At 37.8% G+C, this 20,586-nt stretch overlaps 3 protein-coding genes across 3 annotated transcripts; 2 read left to right on the forward strand and 1 right to left on the reverse strand.

Moving 5' to 3' along the window:
• The first annotated feature begins 685 nt into the window (after positions 1-685).
• LOC126761870 (possible lysine-specific histone demethylase 1) lies at positions 686-4,535 on the forward strand. Its single transcript, XM_050478296.1, has 4 exons — positions 686-1,306; positions 1,452-2,728; positions 2,790-3,328; positions 3,393-4,535. Exons 1-4 carry the CDS (start codon positions 836-838, stop codon positions 3,992-3,994), a joined length of 2,889 nt encoding a protein of 962 aa, XP_050334253.1. The 5' UTR covers positions 686-835; the 3' UTR covers positions 3,995-4,535.
• Positions 4,536-5,486: 951 nt separating this feature from the next.
• Positions 5,487-6,209, reverse strand: LOC126762029 (uncharacterized). Its single transcript, XM_050478505.1, has 2 exons — positions 5,804-6,209; positions 5,487-5,744 (listed from the first exon to the last, which is right to left on the reverse strand). The coding sequence occupies exons 1-2, from the start codon at positions 6,056-6,058 to the stop codon at positions 5,616-5,618; spliced, it is 384 nt and encodes a 127-aa protein (XP_050334462.1). The 5' UTR covers positions 6,059-6,209; the 3' UTR covers positions 5,487-5,615.
• An 8,409-nt stretch (positions 6,210-14,618) lies between these two features.
• On the forward strand, positions 14,619-18,413 carry LOC126761873 (uncharacterized). The gene is made up of 2 exons (XM_050478299.1): positions 14,619-15,692; positions 16,759-18,413. The coding sequence occupies exons 1-2, from the start codon at positions 14,790-14,792 to the stop codon at positions 17,389-17,391; spliced, it is 1,536 nt and encodes a 511-aa protein (XP_050334256.1). The 5' UTR covers positions 14,619-14,789; the 3' UTR covers positions 17,392-18,413.
• Positions 18,414-20,586: the final 2,173 nt, after the last annotated feature.

The raw sequence follows: 20,586 nt of genomic DNA on the forward strand, positions 1-20,586 counted from the left end.
TGGCAACGCGGCAGGAAGTGATATTGCAGAACTGGCTTCAAAATATCTATTGACCTTGAAGCTGGTTTATTGTTGCTTATGCCACCACCGTTGGAACGCAAAGCCTGTATTATACACGTATGTACATATATACATATGTATTTCGTAGATCCTATTAGCAATGCGATCACACTTCAGGAGCGTCATGGGGGGTGGCGCACGCTCATTGTTTGTTTAGAATTTGTGTTTGTTCGAATTTGAAATTTTAAGGCATAAATTTAAATATATTTCTGTGAAAGCGTGGGGCAGGGTGATACATATTTTAATTTTTTTAATTTTTATTCTTATTTTTTTTATTTTTTTTATTTATTTTTTACTTATATTTTAGTTTTTTATTTTCTTTTTATACTGTGACTTATAAAGAACCCAAACATATGGTCCGCATTAAATTTTTTTAACTTTCTCCACTCTAATCTGCTTAGAATTTTTTACTAAAAATATTACTAGCGACATCTATGTTTTTCCACTAAAAACGCAATATCAAATTCTTCAAATTTAGCCATTTTTATATTTCCACTTCAGAGTGCACTGTGCGCATAACTAAATTTAGCCAAGTCACACACCAACAACAAAAATGTTTAGGGTTTGCTTTTCATTCATTTTACCTTCAGGTAAATACTTTTATTTGCAAATCTGTATACGGCGGCGTACGAGACATAAACAAAACTTCGCACGACTTATTTTAGCAAAAACTTGTGAAAAAAAGTTTTAGCAAATTTAGAAAAGTGTTAAAAACATGCGTAAAAGATATAAAAACAGTGTGCATTGAAAAAATTTGGTGAGAGTAACGTGTAAAATGGAGAAAAACAATGTAGCCAGCACCGGCGTGTCTTCGCTGCCCACACAAACATTGGGAGCAGCCTCAACTACTACAGCAGTAACGGCGGCAGCCGCAGCAGCTGTAATGAGCGGGAGCAGTGTCGCCGGCACCGGCAGCGTCTTCCTACAACAACAGCAGCTGTTAACGAAAAACACTAACAACAATAGCGCCAGCAGCAATAATAATAATAATAATAGCAATAATACAAATACAAATAGCAGTACAACAACAACGGCTACAAGTAGTAGCAGCTTGGGCACAAATACGGAGACAATTGAATGTGTAACGCTGATAAGCGATGATTCGGACGTGGAGGAAATGTCACCAAAACGCAAGGTACCCGCTAGTGGAACGCCCAATAAAATCAAATACGATGATGACTCCAATGATGCACAAGGTGGTGCTGCGGGTGATGAACGTCGCACCAGCAGGCGGAATAAACCCAAGGTATTGTAATGAAGTGATTGCTGTAAGCTCTTTGTGCCTTTGTAACGTGACAGACGCGCACACACACGCGAGCACGTAATACAATTATGGCCTAACATTACAAAGTATTACAATGTGTAGGTTCAAGAAAGTATTTCAATTACAGGTTGATTACTACAACAAACCGGGCAGTGGCAATGCGGATTCAGGTGACAAACCTAGTACACCATCAAGTTCATCAGCAGCTGGCGGTGCTGCCACTGAACGACGTTCTGAGAGTAGTAAAACACGCAAATCCGAAACGGCACGTAGTCCCTTTCCCAAAGAGATTACTGATCCGCGTGAGGCGGCCGCAGCTGCTGCCGAAGCGTATAAAGAAATTCTGACTGGTCTGGAGGGTGCTGCTTTTCAGTCACGTCTACCATTCGATAAGATGACCTCCAACGAAGCTGCCTGTTTTCCCGATATCACCAAAACTGGTTTGGTGGCGCAACGTGTTTTCCTCAATATACGCAATCGTCTCTTGCAAATGTGGATTGAGAATCCAAAGCAGCAGCTTATTGTAGAAAATGCCATCAAAGATATGGAACAACCCTTTGATAGTGATCCAAATTTAGTAAAGCGTATACATTCGTTCTTGGAGCGTCATGGTTTCATAAATTTCGGCATATTTAAACGTTTACGTCCCATACCGACAAAGAAATTGGGTAAAGTTATTGTAATTGGTGCAGGCATCTCAGGGTTGGCAGCTGCGCAGCAGCTACAACAATTCGGTATGGACGTAATTGTATTAGAAGCACGTGATCGTGTGGGTGGACGCATAGCAACCTTTCGTAAAAACAACTATATTGCCGACTTAGGTGCTATGGTTGTGACCGGTGTTTGGGGTAATCCCATGACTATACTGAGCAAACAGATTGGCATGGAAATGGTGCCCATAAGGCAAGCATGCCCATTATATGGCGCTTGTGGCAAACCAGTGCCCAAACACAAGGACGACATGGTGGAACGCGAATTCAATCGTCTGCTCGAGTCCGCCAGTTATCTTTCACACCAATTGGACTTCAACTACGCCAACGATGATCCCATCTCCTTGGGCCGCGCACTCGAATGGATTATAAAGCTACAAGAGAAGTCGGTGAAAGAAAAACAAGTGCAACACTTGACGTTGCTTGCTGAGGCACAACGTGCCGTTATCGACAATCAGTCACGCATTTCGGAGCTATCCGCTAAAATAAAGAACTTTAAAGAAACCCATGCAAAACTACTGAAATCGCGTCCCCAACGTAGTGGTGATGGCGATACAGCATGGGTGGAGCACGAGTTTCAAATACGTTCCACACATTTTGAGTGGACCAAAGCTTGCAAAGAGTACGAAGAACTTAAAAAAGAGGAGGAGACGCTGGAAACCAAATTAAAGGAAATCGAAAGCAATCCTCCTAGGTGCGTGCCGCAGTCTTTAATATAACTTTTCAATAAAATTCAAACAAATTGTATTTTGCAGTGACGTTTACCTCTCGTCTAAGGATCGTCAAATACTTGATTGGCACTTTGCGAATCTGGAGTTCGCCAATGCCACGCCACTAAGCAATCTCTCACTGAAGCATTGGGATCAAGACGACGACTTCGAATTCATCGGCAATCACACGACTGTACGCAATGGCTACTCCTGTGTACCCATTGCCTTAACGGAAGGTTTAGACATACGCGTAAATACCGCTGTAAAAACGATTAAATATTTTCCCACTGGTGTGGAAATCGTAACCGAAAACTTGAAGACAAACAATTCTTCGGTCACATATAAAGCAGACATTGCGCTCTGCACACTGACGCTGGGTGTGCTTAAAATAGCCACCACAAAAGTGCAATCTCAACAAGCGAACACTGTTAAATTTGAGCCACCGCTACCCGACTGGAAGCAATCGGCCATACAGCGCTTGGGTTTCGGTAACCTAAATAAAGTTGTGCTTTGCTTTGATCGCATCTTCTGGGATCCGAACACAAACCTATTTGGCCATGTAGGCAGCACAACAGCTAGTCGCGGTAACTGCTTTATAATTGTCAATATAATAAAGAAATTTGTAAATAAAAAATTATGCTTTTCTAGGTGAACTATTTCTATTCTGGAGCATCTCGCAATCGCCAGTGCTACTTGCATTAGTTGCCGGGCAATCGGCCGCTATAATGGAGAACGTCTCGGATGATGTTATCGTCGGTCGTTGTATTGCGGTACTAAAAGGCATATTCGGCAATGGTTCGGTGCCGCAACCCAAAGAGACTGTCGTAACACGTTGGCGTGCCGATCCCTGGGCACGTGGCTCGTACAGCTTCGTATCTGTAGGTTCTTCTGGTAGCGATTATGATCTGCTCGCCTCACCCGTTATACCACCGAATCCAACCAACTCCAATATCAATCAGGAGCAAGATGAGCTGCCACGTTTGTTCTTTGCCGGCGAGCATACTATACGCAACTACCCCGCCACGGTACATGGTGCCTTCTTAAGCGGTTTGCGTGAGGCTGGTCGCATAGCAGACTATTATTTAGGCTATCCAGAGGGTACACCACCCGATATCGGTTACTCGGTGGTGGAGGCAGCCAATACAGCTTCTGTTGGCGATAATGTGGATATTGTTGATATTGCTCATTCAACGGATTCATCCTCAAAGACTTCGGAAGAGAAATCGATCACTGCCGATTCGAACGAATAGTGTGTAATGGGGAAAACTTGATCAATGTGTAAATGTATGTGTGTGTGTCTGTGTGCATGGCTCTCAACTACATTCAATTCGCATTTGACTTTCCTCTATTCCAATGAACTCATTTTGGCTTAAAATTTTAGTTCTAATTGTTTGATTTTCCATTACTTTGTACTTCACTTTTTCGTTTTTCTTTTCTCTCTCCACACACTCATGGTTTGTAAAGCGTACGCTTTTTCTTAAGTGTTATCGAACTATTTGAAATTGCGATAGTTATATGAGAAGAAGAAGAAGATGCAATTGATTGAGTTAAATTCCACAGACCATTTGTGTGCTTTCGCCTTGATTAATTTGTATTTATAATCTTTTAGTTTTGACTAGCAATTAGTATTTGCAATGGTAGTGTGTTCGGAAACTGAAATTGGAAGTTCCATTTATTTACCTAATCTTAAATGTAATATTATTAGACATAATGAAATACTGGACCTTTTACAGACAATGAATTGAATACAAAATAAAATAAAATTCCAGCAATTTGTAATTTCTAAATATATATAGATACATATTTTTATATTTATGACGCAGTGATCGGCGAAAATCCTCGTAGATATATCCGAGTGCCGACTGGGCAATAGAAATCTCTGCTAGCACCAGCACACTTAGACAACTGGACTAGTTTCTAGAGCAAGCCTTCCTGGTAACTTGCAAAAGCATGAGGGGAGGGGGTATCTGCTAATGATGTATCTGGCGATAGGTATAAAACGCTGAAGTACAGGGTCCTTGAAAACAAAATTCAGCATGAGGAACCAAATCAGGGATACAGCGAGTTCCTCTTCTGCGAAGGGAAAAGTTTACAGTAGCTGCAGTGCTACTGCCAAACCAGCTTTACAACGTATAAGTTATACAGTTCGTGTCGACTCAGACCACGGAAGCATTGAAGACGTAAACACAACAAACAAAGAAGCTCTTCTCTCGGCAAAAATGATAGAAGGCCAAGGCCGTCGTTTGGAACTGTCGTTAAGTGGCCTTTAATTTTTCCCAAACAGGGCTTAGATACTCCCTATAACAACAATAGCGTAGCCCAAACGGGCCCGAATTTTTATTAAGTCTGAAATTTTCAACTCGACTCTTTTGGAACAACTAAAAATTGTTTTAAGTATTTTCTCCGAGGTCGGTAGCGATCAAAATGAGTTGATTTTACGAATCATGTCCCGATTTCTGTGATGTGATAGTTAGATGGGCTTACTACGACTTCAAAGAGCTTGGTTCAATACTTTATTGCTTCCAACACTAGTTAAAAGTGTAGTGTTTATCATTAAATAGATGTGAGACAACACGTTTCTAGAAACAAATGTGTTCTTACGATTATCGAGTCTACGTAAACGTTACGGATCCGGATCTATAACACTCCAAATAAATTCCAATAACGTTGAACCAGCTCTCAAATAGGTCTATATAGTACCTTGTTGCCCCTAAATAACTACTTATATAACGGTACGAACAATTTACGTTTATCAAACATGTCTTCAACTCACTACCATTTTATTTCGCATAATAAATTTCAATAAAACCAATTTAGCTCAAGAGTCTCACACAGAAAATTTCACCAAAATCTAAACAGCACAATGAAAATCTAACGACGGCGACGACGACTGCGTGAACGCGACTTCCTGCGACGATTGCGTCGCGCCCGCGCCATACGATGCTTACGACAGTGGCTGCAATCCGATACGCCGCCGTCATAGTCGTGCGCATCGGTTGGCTAAAAACAATAAATTCATTTATTTTCCAAACTACAAAAGGAAGGCATTTTTTATTAACCTGAATTTTACGCGATTTTCGCGTTGTTGTCATTCTGCGATCGGTGCTTTCGTCACTTTCATCTCCCGACATATTGTCCGCATAGTGACCAGCATCGTGTCGATTATATTTACGACTACTGCTTCGTCTCTGCATGTTATCCTCCTCTACTTCCTTGCCCAACGGTACGCTGTTGTTGTTGTTCTCATTGCACGAATTCGGCGCTTGAGCCTCTGCCTGGTGCGCAGTTTCTCGTGAAGTGTTCGCCTTCAACATTAGCGTTTCTTATGATAAAACTGGGATTTTTATCAACTTTTTCCAAATGATTTTATATTATTAATCAATAATGAATTTTGTGCTAAAAATTCTTAAACTTGAAGTAAAAGTACAGAAATAATAATATAATTGTGAAGAAAAATATTTTTTGTGATTTCAATATAACGGCCTACTTTGCATAACGGAGTTATATGTAGGTGTTCAACTTAGGTCGTTGCTAGCATAGGTTTTTAAAAGCTTTGATGGACATAATTTTACTACATTTATGTATATAACAATCCTGGCTTGCACTCAATACAACTTAAGAGGGTTTAACTGCTTGCAAGTCCGGAAATGAGGCATTTTATTTAATTTAAACATCGTTTTTTTGTGTAAAATGTACACTGGAGAGTCGAAATTATCAGTACAAATATCATTCCTTCGAGCATTACCTGACAAGTATACCTAAGAAGGCCGAGTAAAAATTTCAAGTCCATCGATACTACCGTTCCGGCTCTCCGTTTCTCTTTGAAAAGAGCGTTTCGGGAAAAGAGAGAGTTTCAGAGTCAAAATGATTGTCAAAAACCTTTCTTTCGAAAATTATACTCGTATGACAAATACATCAAGAAGATCGGGTAAAAATTTCAAGTCGATCGATACTGCAGCTTCGGCTCTCCGTTTCACTATGAAAAAAGCGACATACATATCTCCGAAAGTATTATCCGAACCACCTTCAAATTTTCGAAGCATTATTATATCTTCAATATAATACATTAACTCCATTCTTTCTCGCTCTCTCTCTCTCTCTCTCTCTCTCTAAAAACTAATTTTCGAGGAGGTCGATAAGTTTTATCTGAATTTTTATCTGAAGCGCCATACCGTAGGGCAGAGTGGTAACAAAATTAAGGGGTCAGTAGTCTTTTTTCAAAAAAAAAAAAAATTATTTTTTTTTTGCATTTTCTGTTTCCTTATACCCTTAGAATTAATGTAGCAACCCACTTTACCATTGGAAGGTTTCGAAAAAGGCGACGTTCGGAGCGCTCGGAGTGCACACCTCCAACTTTGAACGCGTTTTTCTCAAAACACACTGGCGGACATGATTCCGGTCGAACTACTCAACCGATTTGCTTAAATTTTTTTTTTTTAATTTTCACAAAACGCCTTTTTTACTTAATAACATTTTTTCAAGCTTCTAGTAGGGACGATAACCATTCACGTACTTTTTAAGAATAAATTGGGTTTTTGTGTTTCAGATGATCCAAACATGAGGAATCGTGTCCGCCAGTGAAAAAAAGCATCTCATTCACCCAGCCATTTCTCCGACAGATATCATCAAAAAAAATTGTTTATACACTCCACGATATACCTCATGATATGTGAAAAAAGTTCTATTGTAGAATAAAAATTTCTGTGAAAAAAAAAATGTCAAAAAACAGGCCAGATTACCCTACTGACCCCTTAACCCCTATCCAACAATTCAGTGGACTTGGCGGTTTCTTCCATCTCAGCTGTCTAATGTCTCTTAAATTGAAGTATTGGGAGCCGTGTCCCGTCTCATCCGGTCGAAGGCTTCGTCTAGATAATGTTCCTACGTCTCATAATTCTCCGCGCATGCTCAGCAATCCACTTTTACAAGTAACTTTGTGGAATGAGTCGTTTGTGTTCCAACACCCGAGAATTTCCTCTAGGGTCCATTGCTGCAAACAACCTTTGAAGAAGCTGCATGGCCTGGGGCAGCTTAGGGAAATTAGGATATCTGCTGCCCCCGAGTTGGCCAGCTGGTCTGTTTTTTTCTTTTATTGGCACTACGGATAGCCTTAATTGTTGCTTGAATATTCACAAGAATGTTTATGGACTTGCTCTTTGGAGCAGAAGCCCATTTGATACCTTCTGTTGCACATTTGTATTTATATTTTATTATTTGACAATAGCTTCTATTTTATTACCTTTGTATTAATATTATTATTTATATATTTTTTTCGTTACAGCAACCAAATTGAAAATAACTCAACCCACATTAAAGTAACTGGTAAGCCAACACATTAAAATACATAACTTACTAGACACTTACATATGTATATAAGCAGCTCTTCAGACTCTGTTAAGCATTAGTGCCAAAACCCTTTGTTTTTTACTTTAATATTTACGCCCTTTTTCAAATAATTTTGAAAAGACAAACCAATACGCAAGCTTCTCACAAAACTAACGAAATTCCCGCAAACGCATACATCCGCGCTACTTCTCTAAATATTTGCTAGTCAAAAATGTAGGGCATTGCGTTATCGAATCCTTTCATACATGGTGGAAGCAGCAGATTAAATTATTTACAAAAATTATGTAAATTTGTTTTTATAAACACAAGGAAGTATTGCATACCACGCTGACCCAATTAATTGGGTTTCAAATCAAATTTATGTTTATTAAGCTTATCAACTAAGCGGAGGCCAGCAAATGTAATCGAACACCGTGACGTATGAGTAATACGCAGTACGCGCATGCAAGGCGATCGCCTATAAATACTATATGTGTGTGTACCAATTTATTAAGGGATTTGTTTTAGGATTGTGGAATTTTTTAGCGAAAATACGCAACTACCAGTCGATAAGTTGTGGATTAAAGCTGTGAACGAGGATAGCAACAAAAAAAAATTGCTGGCATAACTGCCTCCGGCGTCAATTTCGAAGCATTTGTGATATCCATCCAAGAGTGCGACATCGGGATTGCGATAGAGCTGATTTTTAACACATTTTCTCCAAATGTCAAATGCCCCAGTGGCTGTCGGTCTATATATGCTTTGCCTGGACCTATTTAATAAGTCCTTAGTTCTCATTTTATCATATTTCGACCATATCTGTTTCGCTATCTTGCATTTGTAGAACTACATCTGTTCTAAACTATTTGCTCAAATTGCATATTTAGCTACCTCTTGATCGTTCGGTATTGTCTCCGCCTCAGACTCGTCTATAGTGGCTCGTGACTTGGCCAACTCGTCTGCTTTTTCGCTGTCAAAAGTGTTTCTATTTCCGGAAACCCAAATTGTCGACAAGTGAAGTTGGTCTGCCTGTGCGCTAAAGCCTTCCTACGTAGGTTGACCACGCTGGAGTTTATCTTTGGCGACGATAAGGTTGACAATGCCACCTTACTTTATATATAGATCTCTGTATCTCCCTCTCAGTTATTCAGTAGAACTCCACAGGTCTTTTCGATGCCCAGTACTTTCGCTTGGAAAATGCTAGCTGAGTTTGCTTGACGGAAATATAAATATCAAGGTTCTTGGAATATACCCCTGTCTCTATTCCGTAGTTAATTTTGAAACCGTCGGTGTAGATTGAGTTAGTATTCTTCTCCCCTACTAAATCTCTTGTTCATTAACCTCTAGAGCGTATTCTCACTTGGTAGTTAGTATTGTAATTCAACCTTGGGAGGATGTAGTCTGATCTATTTGGATTTGTTTCGAAGTTCTTGGTAAAAATTTATTCTGGGTATATTTCGGTTAAACATTTGGATCATGTAAACATGGCTAATTTGCTCACTCCAGCGCTGATTTTAGACTTGCACTCACCGTTACTACAACAACAACAAGAAACATTTATTCTGGGTATATTTCGGCTACTTTCGGTTACTCGAGCACTGACTTTAGACTTTCACTAACCGTTACAACAGCAACAAAAAGAACAACAACAAAAATATTTTTTATTGTTGTGTGGTTAGGAAAATTTAAGTCTTCAGCTTTTCGAGTTTTCGAATCAACCTAATGTAATTTCTAAATATATATATATAAATCTAGACATTCTCTAAACACATGCGGAAGCTAATCATCTATGCAATTAGCATGCAGCGTCACATTATATTTACATTTTCGAAACTAAAATGATTGTGAATTTCCAAATGCCGCTGCAGCTAAGCCAATAACCGCCCTTGGAGTCAAATATTTATAACATTTATTTGTTTACTAATACTCGTAATGCGCTTGCGTCTCTAAAGGTGCCTGCTGTGATGCAGAAATTTCCGTAGTGCTCAGTGAATTGAGGTTGAAAAGCGCTTATCATCAAATTTCTATTCCAGCAATTTTGATAAAAATTTTACGCTACAATCGCTGCTAGTATTCACACACATACATACAGACATACAAACGCACATATGTATATTTGTAGAATCGAAGTCATGCATTATCAAGCGCGCTTTGGTGTGATAACATTTCGGAATTTACAATCGCATTCATTTATTTTTAACTATTTTTGCTTAACGAAATGCTGTTTAGCGTGGAAAACACTTCAACTGCAATGCATTGCATAATTAAAATGGCTGAGTTGGCATTTTTTTTGAGTTTGTTGTTGAGCGCTCCGGTGTGTCGGTGAACTTGCACTGTGGCTAAAACTACCTACAACATATTTGGTGTTGCCTTGGTCGCACAGTGCACTTGGTTTGCGTTTCGATAGGGGGGGTTGGAGGGGAGTTGAATAAAATGTAGGCTGCATTTTTGATGATAAACTCCTATTTAAAGGAAATTGAGATCGCTCGGTATGATATGAATTCTCCGATTGCAGAAAATGTTTGGTCCATATATTGGATAGTCGAAAAAGTATTTTTGTATTTTTTGAAAATGTTACATATTTCTTTATTTATTTATGTATTAGTATGAATATAAAAAAATTAAGTTAAAGTTTGATTAGAAGTACGAAAAGACTTTTTCGACTACCAAATATCACAGAAAATCCTCTGAACTGCAGTTGGATGTATCGACACAATTTTCTACCTCGGAGATACTCACACTCTCTTTGTTGTTTAAAGGGGGTTTCTACCTTGTCAGACTGAAAAAAAATTGGTTTTATTTCTTTTTTGTTTTTGCATATTGAGATAGGTACAAAACTACGCTCTCAAAATTTCGAGTTGAAATCTGTTAAATTACGCAAGTTAGCAGCTGTTTTGTGGAGCGTGGCACTCAGCGGTGGTTTTCTCAAAACCATGCTTTTCGAATTGACGAAAGTCCCACAAGGCCGAAAAATAGAGCTGTGAAATATCTTGGGTATATTGATCGGAAATCTGTTCAGCCGTGGTACTAGAAATTTCCGAACATTTAGAAAATTGTTCATTCAAAAGATATTACTTACAAAAAATTAGGCAAAAATCGATTTTTTGTCAGAAGCTCATAATTTTTGAACTTTTAATTTTTTCTGCTTCTGCTGCTTTCAATATCTGCATATTCTGAATTGAATTTACTTGCATAGGTATGCCTTTAAATATGTCTGTCTGCATATAAGTACATAATTAAATACATTTTTTTTATAAATACCAAAATACTTAGATGTAAATAAATATATCATATATCAGCGGCATTAAATGCAGTCATATCCGGATACAAATGGTAAACACAATCGTGACTGTAGTTGCCGTGACAGTGGTGTGGGCAAACACCGGCCGACCACCAACTTCCCTTGTTCTTTTGCCTTACCTCCACAGCAAGCTTTTCCAAGTGCATGCTATTTACATACATACATACATACATGCATATGTATGCATATGTATATATGTATGTACGTATGTAGGTAAGAATGTGTCTAAAAAAGCTTTTGCACCGCATGCACTTCACAACTATTGGCTGACTAATTAACAGCGTGCATACATAAATATGTACATACCTACATACATATGTGTGTATGCAAACAGACAGTTATGTGCATAATGCATGCTATTCAGCGGTGTGTGCGTTGACCGCTCGGTTTGGCGTTAGAAACGGCCTTCAGCCAGAACATTGACCGCGAATTCACTATGGATGCATTATTTAGTAGCCGTGAGAACACGCACACACACATAAATACATAGATAAATTTGTAAATATCTACATATGTGTTTATCTATTGGGGGATTCTTTCTGTCCGCACAGCAATGAAACAAGTTTGCACCTGCACCGGCAAAACTTATAGTGTCTGTTTGTAGTGTAAGCTTTTGTAAGTAATATTTATTGCATTGGCAAATTGCTCAATTCCGCATTAAAATTGTTAATAAATTTTACGAGGCCTTTGTCTGCACATATGTATATATATGTATGTGGTATTTTTAATATGCAAACGGAAATTTATTATGCGCCTCTTTTTTGTTGCATAACTAACTAATATAATGGGAAGAAATATCATTGGTCTTAACAGGTGCTTTACAGCCTTCTAAGATCTTTGACAGTTGTTCTGACAAGCCTCCGATAGAATTTGACAACTATTTGTGGTGTTAATAATAGTCTATAAGTCTCTTAAGAGCAACTAAAATCGTATGTTGCCCGCTAAGCGATGAAAAATTTTCTGAAAATTTATTTGTAAGTCTTTTTTTTTATTTTTTTTCCTTTTCTATAAAAATATAGGGTTGTCGAAAAACTCTTTTCGTATTTCTAATCAAACTTCAACTTATTTTCTTATATTTATAATGGACTTTAATGAACCAAATATGTACCGTCTTGGTCGACTACTTTTTGCCATTTTCCGTTAGAGACAGTGTAAAACTTTTCTAGTTTCTCGGCGAAAACCGTGACAAGTAATTTTCAAAGACTACTTTTGAGGCCAACTTTACTCTATTTACGGAGTTCTGCATTGGCCGAAACAAATGGTAGACTGTTGGTGCAAGTTCAGGGCTATATGGTGGATGCATCAAAACTTCCCAGCCAAATTCTCCCAGTTTTTGCCAAGCCCTCAAAGATGTGTGTGGTCTAGCGTTGTCCTGATGGAAGACGAAGCCTTTTCTGTTGATAAGTTCTGGCCGTTTTTTTCGATTGCTTGCTTCAATACCAACAGTTGTTGACATTAAAATGTAAAATCAATCCTTCGACCAGGCTGGAGCAGCTCATCATGGATGATTCCTTTCCAATCCCACCAAACACTTCACATAACCATTCGAGGCGTCAATCCTAGTTTTGCGACCATTTGTTGAGCTTCACCACGCATGGACTATCTTTTTCGCACTTTATTGTCGTTTTTGATCCACTTTTCGTCTCCTGTTACCATTCCCTTCAGAAATGGTTCGATATCATCTTGTTTGAGCAAAGAATCGCTGATGTTAATTCGGCCCATTAAATTTTTCACAGACAATTAATGTGGTACCCAAACGTCGAGCTTCTTTTTGTAGCCAGCCTTTTTTAAATGGTTCAAAACCGTTTGATGATGAATGTTAAGTTCCCTACTCTTTCAACGATAGGTCGACCCGAGCGAGGTACATCTTTCACATCGAAATTTCCAAAACGGAAGCGAGCGAACCATTGTTGTGTTACACGAACTGATACAGCATCGTCTCCGTAATCTTCACAAATTTCATTGGTGGCTTGCGTGACATTCTTCCCATTTTTTAGTCAAAAACTTCAGAATACAGCGAAATGTCGTTATCTGACGAATGGGGGTCCTAAAAATTTCCAATAACTTCCGTTAGAGTTAATAAAAGTATTTTATATGCCAAAAATAAATTCGCTTCAAGTTTTGGTATTTTGCTTTCCCTGAAGAGGAAAAAACACTTCTTTAGGTCTTACATTTTACTTTGAACGCCCTATAATCACGTGAAAGTTTAGACGACAGTATCATCAAATCAATACCATCGGCTATAATGGAAAAATTTAAAGTCTTAAGTAATGTTAAAACGCTGTATAACTTAGCCAAATTTTAAGGTTATGTTTCAAAATTTTTTTCAAATTTAAAAATCTCCCAAAGCGCTGATTTGTTTAGTAAGTTTGAATCACGCAAAGCTTGCTCATTCGCTCATTGCTGCCTCACCGACCACTGAAAAGTATATTTACAAGTATATGTGATTTTAATTCTTGTTTGAATTTTGGGATTACAAAAGTGAGGTTTGTTTCCACTTATGAGCTTAATAGCGATTATGAGCTTATTATAGCGATAATCCCGTCAAATGTGATGGAGAGATTTAATAAAATAGTTCAATAATTAAGATATTTATAGTTTCAAGAACTGCATTATATTAACGACAGTAATGACTACTTACCTAATAGCTTACTAATCAAGCAGGTTAATGAACCTTCAAAACTTACCACTCAAACAATTGACTTATCTGCGCTCACTTGAACAGCCTTGAACCTATAGGTGCTATAATATAGACATATCGGTGTATGAATGCAGAAAATAGCGAACGAATTATAAACAATCGCTAATTATCTAAGTAAAAGCTCACTAGTTTTGCTTTTGTTGTTGCATTTTACATTTGGCGTTCGGGTTCATTGACTTGCTGTAGTGATCGTTAGTTAGAAAAAAGTTTTTGATTTTGCTATTTAACCGAGTGCAATACCGCGCAGCAGCAAAAAACCGAAGCGGCTTAAAAGCACTCAGCCGAGTGCAACCGTCAGCTACCCCAAACAACGGGGGAGGCGCCAACAACAACTATAACAACAGTGATATTTGCACAGTAAAAACGATTTCCGCCGCCAAAAGCACGTGAATGTCACCGTTATGACAGAGAGCAGAGAGCAACGGAGCAAATAGCCGGCGTACACTTGAATCGCTGTAGAACGTAGAGCGCGCGCCCACAAGTGCTCACTCACTACTATAAAAGCTTGCGGACGGCTAGTTGGTGGAATCAGTCGGTCAATTGGACACAGACGACGCGGAAGAGCAATAAGCGTATGCGGACGCGGCCAATATCAAAACAAAAATTCAAAACTTACTTAACTTACATAAGCGCGTAGTGAAAGAGTGCGCGTGAAATTACAAGTTTGTGTTTGTGTTGCGTTATTTGTTTTCGTAATTTATTTGTAAACACTTCAACCATGTTGGAGAGCAGACCAAAGCAAAATATTGCGGTAAAAAGTGTGCCAGCCGACGCCGCGTCACTGGAACAGCAAAGTGACTCACTTTCCCCACAAGTTTTGGACGCTTACCGTGAGTTAGCCAATCGCAATGCCATCGGCGATTTCGAATTGGCTGTGCAGCCCATAGGCGGACCTGGTGAAAATTCCTATGGCTCCGTGCTGAAAGTACGTTTAACGCCTACAAGCGCGCCAACGAAGTCAGCGGCGTTGCATACGATATTGAAGATCGCGCCTACAAGCCCAGCGCGCCGCACACATATGCGCGTCAAGGATATGTACACACGTGAAGTGTTTATGTACGCAAATGTGTTTAGTGAGTTTAACGCGCTGCACGTGCCACACGCGGCAGGAGTAACGCGCGCGCAGTTTAGTGCCGCGCCACAAATGTTATATGCTTCGTTGAAAGACGACACTGAGTTTATAATTTTTGAGGATTTAACCGCTGCAGATTTTGCAATCAACTCACGCACCAATCTACCCACCTATGATTTGGTGTTGTGCGCCTTTCGTGCGCTCGCGCAGTTGCATGCTATGTCGTTTGTGCTGCAAGCGCGGCAGCCGGCGCACTTTGCCGCGTTGGTCGCACAAATGGATGACAACCTCTTTACGCCGGACATGGAGGAAGTGTCAGTGGAGTTTGGCAAGAAATATGTGCGGCGCACGCGTCATTTGCTCGAGGCAGACTTGAAGTTGAGCGGTGAAGATACGCCAGAGATGCGTGAGGTGCTGCAGGCGCTACATAAGATTGAGGATAATTTTCAAGGCATTTGCTTGGATGCAGTCGATGGCGCGGCGTATGCGCCCTACTCGGTTATATGTCACGGCGATTTCTGGAATAACAACATACTCTACAAATTCGATGTAAGTTTGTTTTTATGTGTGAAGTAAGAGTTTGGGAAACGCGCGTAAGGTGGATTTATATAAATATACTGGCACCGTGCCTGGCCAGTGCTTAGGTGACTGTCGCGCCGTGATGTTGTGTTATTTGAAAGTCAGGCGGTAAATTCGCGGGAAGCTGGCAGCCAGTTGGCGCTATATAAGCAAAGCAGGCACCGTGCCTGGCCAGTGCTTGGGTGACTGTCGCGCCGTGATGTTGTGTTATTTGAAAGTCAGGCGGTAAATTCGCGGGAAGCTGGCAGCAGGTTGGCGCTATATAAGCAAAGCAGGCACCGTGCCTGGCCAGTGCTTAGGTGACTCTTACGCCGCGAAGTGATGTCGCTGGGGATGGAGCTGGCTGCCAGCTGTCTCTATATAAGAAAAGCAGGCACCGTGCCTGGCCAGTGCTTAGGTGACTGTCGCGCCGTGATGTTGTGTTATTTGAAAGTCAGGCGGTAAATTCGCGGGAAGCTGGCAGCCAGTTGGCGGGAGGCACCGTGCTGGCTTGGGTGACTGTCGCGCCAGGCGGTCGCGGGAAGCTGGCAGCCAGTTGGCGTATATAAGCAAAGTAGGCACCGTGCCTGGCCAGTGCTTAGGTGACTGTCGCGCCGTGATGTTGTGTTATTTGAAAGTCAGACGGTAAATTCGCGGGAAGCTGGCAGCCAGTTGGCGCTATATAAGCAAAGTAGGCACCGTGCCTGGCCAGTGCTTAGGTGACTGTCGCGCCGTGATGTTGTGTTATTAGAAAGTCAGGCGGTAAATTCGCGGGAAGCTGGCAGCCAGTTGGCGCTATATAAGCAAGGCAGGCACCGTGCCTGGCCAGTGCTTGGGTGACTGTCGCGCCGTGATGTTATGTTATTTGAAAGTCACGCGGTGACTTCAGGAGAAGCAGGCTCTATATAAGAAAGGCAGGCACAGTACCTGGCCAGTGTTTAGGTATATTTGTACAATCCACTGCCTTTCAAAATGTTTCCCAAACTAAAGAGAAAAAAATAAATTCAATATTTACCTATAAAACATTCAAATCTTATTCAACACCATATTATTGCAGTCCAACAACAAACAACGCAACACCGCCATCAAGGCCAAACTGATTGACTTTCAAATTTCGCGCTACTCACCGCCAATCTTGGATCTGGTACACTATCTTTACGCTTGCACAGAGAAACCGCTACGCGATGCGCATTTCAATGAATTCATGCAAATCTATTACGACACATTGGCACAGTTCATACGCGACTACGAATTGGACCCTGCTGTCCTATATCCCGAAACAATATTCCGCCAACAATTAAGACAATTCGGCGTCTATGGTTATTGCATGTCCGCGTTTGCAGTGCCATTCTTCGTGTCGAATGCGAGTGAATTGCCAGATTTGGATAAAGTCTCCGAGGCCATACAAGAACTCTCCTCATCGTCGTCGTCATCGTCCGCATCGGACAGTTCAGACACAGATGCAGCAAGTGATGACGGGAACGGAGCACGACAAAGTGAAGTAACGCGGCAGCGGCAGAAGAACAACCACAACAAAACAATGTCTACAAAAAGTCAAAACGCCGCAGAGTTGGTCGATGAACTGGATATTTTGACAGAGCGCACGCTGCCTATATTTAAAAGACGCATGATTGGCAATATTTTAGATTTGCAGAAGTACGACATGCTTGAAGCTGTATTGAAGTATTAATATGTGAATGTGAAAGGAAGAAAGTAGTCAGTGGGATAAAGAGAGAAAAATGGGTATCGGAGAAAGTGAATAAGAGAGGGAAAGAAGAGAGAGAGGGAGAGAGAGAGAGAGGGAAAAAGATAGAGAGAAAGATAGAGAGAGAGGGAAAAAGAGAGAGCATTGGCAAAGAGGCAGAGATAGAAAAAGAGAGAAATAGTGTGGTGTATAGCAGGCTGTGGTGAAAGTATTTAGTTGTTCAAGGAAGTTGTACAAAATGAAAGGATTATTTTGGCAACAAACTGCTTAAATTGAGTTACTCACAAAAGCATTCCAGTAAAAAAATTTTAGAAGAGAATTGTATATATTGAATTCAGCTATAATAGGCGCTTCAGAAAGTTACTTCAATTGAGTCAGTTAGTGTTTATTTCCACTATTAAAAGTATTAATGCAAACAATTAGCTAATTGACTCAATTAAGTCGCCAATAAACGTGTTTAAACTCATTAAGTTTATTAGAAAGTGGCTTAGTAGGGCTGCACACCATATTATAATTATTTTAATAACAAAGTGCCATGTAGTGCCGTTAGAGTGAGGCGTGAACTCATTAATTGTGTTGATAATTATGTTAAATTATATAGTTTTTATTAATTGGCGCAATAGTAAAAACTTTGTAACAGTGTTGTGCCTTTGATATTGAAAGTATTTACATTTGTAATAAAAGAAAAATAGTAAAAGATAGTGAAAAATATTTGCTACTATATTTATAACTGTATAAATTGTTGTTATATATGTATGTATGTAGAGGTAGTGATTAATTAGCAGAATCGAAATACTATAGAAGCTAACAAAGGTACCTATTGTGAATTAAAACAAAGAAAAAGTTCTTAAATTAAACAAAATACAAAACGAAAAATAGTAGAAATAAACAACAACTACAAAAATGTGATTTAAAGCAATTGTACAAAGCAGAGTAATATTTATAATAACAGTTTTTGCTTGTAATACAACTAATTATTTAAATAAACCAATTAGTTACGTATAACAGTTATGTTGTATTTGTTTTTTGTTAGTTTTAATTACTTGTGTGTTTTATATTTCTTTTGTGAGCACAAAAGTTTGTGAACTGTGACGCTTTTTCTGGCGCTTTCAGTTAAACAAAAATAGTGTCCGAAAATGCTTTGTGTGTGTATGTAAAATATATAATAATTTCTTTTTATTAATTTGTATATATATTTCATTATTACTTGGCTCATACAATTTCCATGTCAGCGCTTAAAATTAAATTTCTATTTAATATAAATTCAAATAAAGTAAAATTAACAATAATATATTTGAAATTGTTTGGGCGCAAAAAAGTGTGGTAAAAAATTCCATTTAATATAAACACAGTGTGTAGAGTAGCTATGCCTACAACTATTACATACAGTTATATATAATATAAAGGTTACTAAGTTTTTGATTACAAATAGCGTCTAAAAGAAGTAAACAATAAAAGAAAAGAATTTTTATCTATACACATATATATATAAAGTGATTTAGTTACTGTGCATGTATTTACATATATATATACATATTACAAGTGCTACATGCGCCAGCAACTAAGCCTGTGTGTAACTTAATGCTAACTGTATTTTGATAGAATGGTGTATATAGTATATATAGTGTTTGTTGTTGTTAGCAAATTGCTCGCATGTGTGTATTGTCAAGCGTTTGAGCAGGAAAAAGTTAAATCATTGTTTGACGGCGAATCTTATTCGTTGTTAATCATTTTATTTACTGCTTACATGTTAGTTGTTGTAATTTTATTTACCGTATATGTTCAATAATGATTTATTTACAGGTGTTTACGTATGTGTGTGTGTCTAGAATACTTAAAAATAATATTTCACGTTATTTTATCAATTCTTACGCCTCAAAGATATTTTAGCAACGAAATTAGTTTGCGAAAAAGTTGTTTTTTAAAAACAAAATTAGAATTTTATTAACATTTATGCATATTTTTTGGTCTCTTGGTGCCTTTCACATTTGCCAATTGTTGAAATATTTAGTTATTGGCTTTATTGCTTATAAGAACGTTTAAAATATGTCACAACACTTGACGCGCGCATTTAGTTTTAGCGTTTTTGGTGTCTTTCGTAGTCTGTGTTTATGTTGCAATACATAAAAAATTAAAATTTAATATTAGAAGTTAATAGAAAGCAAAAACAAAAGTATTTACGTTTAAAATAAACAATTTTACTTATGAATGTGCGAACTTAAATTTTAATTTGTGGTGGAAAACGAAATTTTTTAACATTTGTATTGAACGTAAGGCTTGGTATTATTTTTAAATTAGAAGAGAACAACTTTTTTAGCAGTAATGTAGATATGTTTCCTTTCTTGTTGGTTTTAAAGCTCTTCTATGAGCTTCATATCGACGCCACCTAACATAATCAAATTATGGCTACAACTTTTTGCAATTATTTTTTAAAAAAATTACACCTGAACGAAGAATTGGAAAAACAATGTCAAAATTGAAAAAATTAATCAAAATTGGAAAAAAAATTCAAAATTGGAAAAAAATTGCTAAATTGAAGAAAATTAAAAATTAAAAAAATTTAAAACAAAAAAAGTAGAATAATTAAAAAAAATATAATAGAAAATTTCAAAAATGTGAAAATTTTTTTTAATATTTTCAAAATTTTAAAATATTTTGAAACAATTTTTCATTATTACTTTATTAAATGTTTGTTTCAAAAATATTTACATTAATTTATAATTATTAAATTAAAAAAAAATATACATTTGTACTATATATGTAAAATAAAATTTCAAAAATGAAAAAGAAAATTTTAATAATTTCAAACTTTTTTCAAAATATTTTTAGAACATTTTTTTATAACTTTTTTAAATGTTTGTTTCAAAATATTTACATTAATTTATATTTATTACAATTCAAAAAAATACAATAATAAATATCAAAAATGATAAACTGTGTCAAACTTTACTTTTAATATTTTCAAAATATTTTTAAAACTATTGTTTTTATTACCTTTTCAAATTTATGTTTCAAAACTAATTCCATAATGTATTTTTCTAAATGACGATATTTTTTAAACCAAAAAAATTAAAACTTCTAGAAAATTAAAACCTTGATTTTTTTGTACATTATTTTTTTTCAATTTTGGATTTTTTAACTTTTGGTTTTGAAATTTAAATTTTAAGCCCAAAATCAAAA

The sequence above is a fragment of the Bactrocera neohumeralis genome, chromosome 6 (assembly GCF_024586455.1).
Source record: "Bactrocera neohumeralis isolate Rockhampton chromosome 6, APGP_CSIRO_Bneo_wtdbg2-racon-allhic-juicebox.fasta_v2, whole genome shotgun sequence".
NCBI lineage: Eukaryota > Metazoa > Arthropoda > Insecta > Diptera > Tephritidae > Bactrocera > Bactrocera neohumeralis.

What these genes read in the sequence shown, in the direction of transcription:
- LOC126761870 (XM_050478296.1), top strand. Translation starts at nt 836, where the DNA reads ATGGAGAAAAACAATGTAGCCAGCACCGGCGTGTCTTCGCTGCCCACA. An exon ending in GCAGGCGGAATAAACCCAAG is followed by an intron (nt 1,307 to 1,451) that starts GTATTGTAATGA and finishes TTTCAATTACAG; the next exon opens with GTTGATTACTACAACAAACC. An exon ending in ATCGAAAGCAATCCTCCTAG is followed by an intron (nt 2,729 to 2,789) that starts GTGCGTGCCGCA and finishes TGTATTTTGCAG; the next exon opens with TGACGTTTACCTCTCGTCTA.
- LOC126761873 (XM_050478299.1), top strand. Translation starts at nt 14,790, where the DNA reads ATGTTGGAGAGCAGACCAAAGCAAAATATTGCGGTAAAAAGTGTGCCA. An exon ending in ACATACTCTACAAATTCGAT is followed by an intron (nt 15,693 to 16,758) that starts GTAAGTTTGTTT and finishes ATATTATTGCAG; the next exon opens with TCCAACAACAAACAACGCAA.
- LOC126762029 (XM_050478505.1), bottom strand. Translation starts at nt 6,058, where the DNA reads ATGTTGAAGGCGAACACTTCACGAGAAACTGCGCACCAGGCAGAGGCT. An exon ending in GAAAATCGCGTAAAATTCAG is followed by an intron (nt 5,745 to 5,803) that starts GTTAATAAAAAA and finishes TATTGTTTTTAG; the next exon opens with CCAACCGATGCGCACGACTA.